This window comes from Peromyscus eremicus, chromosome 9 (assembly GCF_949786415.1).
Source record: "Peromyscus eremicus chromosome 9, PerEre_H2_v1, whole genome shotgun sequence".
NCBI classification, from domain to species: domain Eukaryota; kingdom Metazoa; phylum Chordata; class Mammalia; order Rodentia; family Cricetidae; genus Peromyscus; species Peromyscus eremicus.
Genome location: NC_081425.1, coordinates 66195919 through 66201918, shown reverse-complemented (window position 1 = coordinate 66201918; position 6000 = coordinate 66195919). Strand labels below are relative to the sequence as shown.

General features: G+C 44.9%; 1 protein-coding gene across 1 annotated transcript; it reads right to left on the bottom strand.

Annotated features, from left to right (window-relative positions):
• Positions 1 to 2607: 2607 nt before the first annotated feature.
• LOC131919979 (mast cell protease 8-like) lies at positions 2608 to 5479 on the bottom strand. Its single transcript, XM_059274399.1, has 5 exons — positions 5425 to 5479; positions 4092 to 4242; positions 3643 to 3775; positions 3175 to 3429; positions 2608 to 2760 (listed from the first exon to the last, which is right to left on the bottom strand). Exons 1-5 carry the CDS (start codon positions 5477 to 5479, stop codon positions 2608 to 2610), a joined length of 747 nt encoding a protein of 248 aa, XP_059130382.1.
• Positions 5480 to 6000: the final 521 nt, after the last annotated feature.

Here is a 6000-nt window from a genome sequence, read left to right as displayed (position 1 = left end):
ATAAAACTTGGTATATCAAGTTGCAGTAAGACTAAGCATCTCCCTTGATTAAGGCTGGGCAAGTCAATCCAGTATGAGGAGTAAGGTTCCAAAAGTGAGTAAGAGTCAGACAGTCACTGTTTCTGCTGTTAGGAGTCCCCCAGAGGCTCAAGCTACACAACAGTCACATATATGCAAAGTGATTAGGTCAGTTCCATGTAGGCTCCCTGGCTTCTCGTTAGCCTCTGCTAGCCGCTATGAACCCAGGTTAGTTGATTGTGTGAGCCTTCCCATGGTGTCCTTGATCTAGGCAACATACTAGAATTCTTCTCCTATGAACCCCTTTAGCCAGACCACTACAGTTCAAATCTTCCATGTTCCTACTAGTATGGTCCATTAAGCAGTGCTTAAAGCATTGCACTGCTTTCCTAACTCAAAGTAGCAAAGTTCAAATTCCTCCAAAGAAAACCATGGTCAAGCCTATGAAAACAATACCCTACTCCTGGTACCAACTTCTGCCTTAGGGTTTATGTTGCTGTGAAGAGACACCATAATGACAACATATTTTATAAAGGAAAATATTTTATTTGGGAGGCTTACAGTTTAAAAGGTTTAGCCCATTATCATCACGGCAGGAAACATGGTGCTATGCAGGCAGGCATGGTGCTGGAGAAGTGTCTGAGATTTCTACATCTTGATCCAAGGGCAACAAGAAGTGAACTGTCTGTAACACCGAGCAGAGCTTGAGCAAAGACCTCGAATCCCACCCACAAGTGTTATTTCCTCCAGCAAGGCCACTTCTTCTAATAGGTCCATTCCCTATGAACTTATGGTGACCAGTTACATTCAAACCTCCACAAATAGGAAAACACAGGTAGTAAAGAAGGGGACTATTGAAATAGAAAGGGTTAGGCTGGAAGAGAGGCAGGGGATGGGAGCTGTAGGTTTGGGCTGGAGGGAAGAATTAACTGAGATAAGAAAGTATGAAGAAACCATATGGAAAGCCAGGTAGGCAATAGCAGCCTCACTGTTTTGAGGGTAATGAACTGCCCTCTGATCAGATTCAAGACCCACACCAGGGGCTGCAGGGGCCCTGCCTGGTGCTGTAAGCCTGGCTATTAACCTACAGGGGAGGCAGGAGGCCCATGTTGAGGGTGCATTTCTGATTATTAACTGAACTCACACAGCAGTAAAACTGACTTCCAAATACCCATGCTCTCCCGCATAGACAAAAGTGGCTCCCATCTTTAATAACAGATGCTGCTCCTTATGACAAACGCTGGTGAATGCCAAGATCATTGCTACCCAAGTTGTACAACATGTGATGGTTGTGAGTCCATCCGCAATCAAGTCATTATACCACCCCCTCTAAGGCTCAGGCCACATTAGGGGAGAGGGCATGGGAAGTATGTAAGAGCTGGAAGGTAGGATGAAGGGCTGAAAAATTCCTTTCTCTAGACTTGATAGAATTATTGCAATAATCAGTTCAGACCAACTGCAGTTACCAGCACTGGGCTCATATAAGACCAGTCCTGTCAACATTCAGTCAAAACAGGGGAGGGACTTGCAGGTCCTCACTCTTTAGCTTTGAACTATTGGCTATTGATAGATTCTGGCAGAGGAGGAAATGAATGTCTTGAGCTGTATATCCAATGCTGACTCTACAAGGATAGATCCAAACCCACAGTTACATAGTTGACCTTTTTTTTAATATAAGTGGGATATAAAACTAATACAAAGATAGGAATGTGAGAGTGAGAGAGATTTGTGAGGAGAGCCTAAGGTATATAAATATGTTAGGGAGGTGAGATGTTTTGAAAATGTTAAAGAAGCATAGAATATGTGTGAGAAATTGTTTAAAAATAGTTATTGGGTTGCCATCTATGACTAGGTGCACAAGCTGAATGAGACAGTAGTTGTTCAGTGGATTGCTCGTGACTCAGCTCACACCAGGGCTCTGGGACAAGATGTATACACACGTATATGAGAGTGCTGGGCTGGCCCTGCTTCACTGGAGGTGACTGTACAGGTCTAGGCACACAACATTGATCCTCTGCTAAAGCTCCTGATCTGGGTGATGGAGCTGTCATGTGTCATCTCCTGAGTCCTTTAGGGCAAAGTAAAGAGAGGTGGATGCAGTTCTGAGATGAGAGGACAGCTGGGGAGAGAGACTTTGGGGTGCTGAACCAGGAGACCTGGGAGGAGCCCGAGAACAGTGGATTTCCTAGGACTAGAGAAATTCCTTAGAGGAATGGGTAGAGTGAGAGGTAAGGGCTTTTGATCTTTCCTTCCCTTTGTAGTCTGTGAAATTTGGAGAAGAATTTGGAAAGGATGAAGGCATCCTTGTCAGACAGTAGTTCTCTCCAGGACTGACAGTACTGGTCTATATAAGTGCTGTTTGAATGCAGTCAGTTCACCGGTATGAACAGGCTTAGTGAGAAGTATTTGGAGATAGTGCCCATGAGACGAGGGGAGGGTGAAGAAGAATCTGGTGAACAAAATTGTTAAAGATGTGCTTTCTCGGAAGAGACTGATGTTAGCTCTTTTGTGAAGACAGATTTCTTTATTAAGTTTCAGGTAGCTGTACCCCAGGAAGTTGGATACTACCCTAGACACAGGGCTTGTCATCTAGGGTTGTTGAAGGAGTTTCATTTTTTCTTGAATCCAAGGTAGAAAGCCAGAGATTCTGGTGAATACCTCAGGAGATCTTATGTTTTTAAAGCCACCACTGACAATGCCCTGGGCCACATTGTGACACACAAAGGGTCCCCCTGAATCTCCCTGTGGATGGAAAAATGGGAAATCTTAGTAAATATCATCACCTCTTGCCAGACTGGTTTTCTACCCATTCTTCTGTGTTCCCAGTAAGCCCTGAGTTTTCAGGCTAAGTGATGGAAAGGCTAAGTGCCATCATCACCCTTGGTCCTGGTGGGATGGAGGTTGATGAGCCCTGTCAGTCACTACTGGACTGTCCTTGCCTGGCTGTGTCCTTCTTCACTTTCACTGGACTCCAGCTTTCCTATTTTCCCATGGAGAAAGGACAGAAGATTGGCTCAGGGAAATGCTAGATCCCTGTAGGTGACCCCTACGTAGCTTCTAGACTAGCAGCAGTTGCACAGAGGGAGAAGGCCTGGCTGTGTGTGTGCAGTATGGCCCTGTTTCTGGGCAAACATTTGAAGATGACCATGTCCTTACCCCAGCAGTGGCCTTCTTCTCCTTGGGATTGCCCACACAGATCTGGATGGAGTCCTTGTAGCTTTCGGATATTTTTTGACATGTCTGACTTTTTTGAACTTCTAGTTTTACTTCCTGAAGTGTGTTAGACAGACTGCCATTGGCCAGTTTTCCCCAGCCTGCCACTGTGCACACCTGCCCAGGTTTCACCCAGTCCTGTCTCTTTGGAAGGTCAATTTTCTGCACAACATTATTGAGTCGAGCTTTGTGTTTCAGCTGATCAGGAAGATGGAAAATAAGAGTTCAGGCCTGGCACTCTCAGCAAATTTAAACCACAGATGGGGTTCCCTGCACCTTCCCCACTTTCAAAGCCCCCCAAAGCCCCATTCTATAGCCCTGGGTATAATAAATCAGCCACTCAGGGGAGAACACTGGACTGATACACTAGTAACCTGTGGAGCAAACCAAAAATAATCAGTAAAATGGTACCTTAAGTAGCATGATGTCATTGGCCAATATTGTATGGTTAAAGTCCTTGTGAGGGACAGAATTAACGACCGAGATGTGTTGTGTGTTTTTCTGTTTCTTGATATCATGAGCACCCAAGGTTACAGTTATATTCCTTGAAAATAAAATGGATGAAGTAAACATAGGAGCAATGAATCAGTCTCGGGAATGCAGGTATAAGGCTGAGCCTAAGTCAGAGCTTGGCTGAGTCAAATAGCAAAAAAATTTATGGAAAAGTTGTGTCCTAGGTCTTCAGAAAGCTTCTCAGCTTCTCAGATCCTTCACTGATACCCCAGTCCTGTGGCCTGTAACAGCCTAGGTCAAATGAGATAAGGTGAGGTTGATCTGGACCATTGGTCTATTTTTAGGGACAACCCATACCAGTTATTTGTTCAGTCCCAGGCAACAAAGACCCAGTTGCTTCTCCTCACCTTCCATTACAGTGAGCGGCTGTCATTACGATGTCTTCTCTCACCAGGAAACCACCACATTGCCACAAGTGTGATTTGCTGTCATAAAAATTTATGAATGCCATGTAGGGCCGGGAGTGGGGTTTGGTCTCTGTACCCCAAAGTATTTTTCCTGAAAGAGAGTATTTGTTCTGAATACCTCTGTGCATTTTGAAACTTGTACCACACTTGGTTGCTGGCATAAGGGACATTTCATGCCAGGAGAGTCTGTGGAGTTGACATGGATGGAGAAGAGAGTTTTGTAGAGACTGTCACACACTGAGAAAGGGGCCCTGGCTTCTGTAGTTTTTCAACCCGGCCTTGTGGCATGATGTCACTCTTCCACTAGTTTTCAATTTCTTTTTGTAGTAATGATGGAGTCGAGACTTTTCCCTGAATCAAATTCAAGCTCATGTTCACATTAAGGAAGAATTCAGCATACATTGTTCAGAAAATCTAGAATACATCCTACCAACTACAGTTGCTCCTCTGTCTCCTGCTCCATCTGGAGGCCTGCTATCTTAAGCACTGGGCTGTGCGGGAAATAAACATGATGGTCTATTGGGTTAAAAATCTCTGGCTGCCTTTTCTCCATTCTGAGTCAGGATACATAGTTTACAACTTAGAAACAACAAGATTGTCTTAACCATGAGAAGCCCTCATTGCCCTATGCCAGTAGCTGCTTGGAGAATTCCCAGTGTAGAATGAACTTCAGCATAGTATTGTCTTCCTAGGACATTGAAATAACCTTCAGCACTTAGAAGGAAGAACACAGAGGAGTTGGAATCCTAGTGAGATGGGGAGATAGGTAGGAGGATCCAGTGTCAGCTTTTCCATCAAGCTGTGGAGCAGGGATGAAGCCACACTTTGCTGGCTCTGTTAGATTGTGGGGATCTGTCATGGAGCCCTGTATGGCTCAGAAGAACAGAGACAAGGAAGAATTGAAGCCTGGAACCAGAATAGACAGTTCTTCTCGTCTCAAATCCTGATTGCAGCCCTGGGATAAAGCTGCCATCTCTTAGGTCTGGCCAATTGGAACTTCCAGCCTTCATATTCAACTGCATCTTTCCTCTAGGGTCCCAGATATTTTTATAATTCCTCACTGTTAGATGACTGAGATCTCACTCACCAGGTGACATTACAAGTATTTCCTGCTGATTTCAGAGCCCTCTTTAACCAGTCCAGGAGCTGGGTCTCAGCAAACTTCTCAGGTGAACCGAGTGAGGAGCAGACCTTAGACCCAGCCTGACTGGGGCACTATGGAAGTGTCCCTGGTGACACATGCCAGACTCTAGGGAAGGGAATGTTTGCTTACCTCCTTCATTGCTGACTGGCAGGACAGCCACCAGGAGAAACAGGAGCAGGAACATCTTCTTCAGGGGTCTGACCAGTTCTCAATTGTCACCTGTCTATGCCTCACAACTTTTAAACCATGAGGTGTGGAAAGAGGGCCAGGGTCAGTGGCCACTATTTCCTGTGTGATATTTAAGATCTGAGTTCTTGCTGCATCTGTGTGGTGAATGTACAGGAAGCACTTTGTCAGTCAGTTGCTGGTGAGCATGACCACATTCCCAGAGGAATGCTGGACTCTGAGAAGGGAGCAGGAGTCTCCTGAGGCTTTCACATCAAGCAGAGAGGGATTCCCCTTCTCATGTCAGTGATGAGGGAATTTCAATATGATGCCTCTGTGTCTTGAATTTGTGATCATGTATTCATCTTCTTTAAAAGTAACATCTCTACTTCCCCTAATACTATCTATGTTTAGCTTATTTTTTTTCAAGAGCACAAGGGCTTTATTTCAAGATTCAAAAGTGTCCTTCTAAGATAATACCCTAGGAAAAGCTGGGTCACCTATTACCATCTCAAGAGCTTTGAACTCTATTGGGGGATG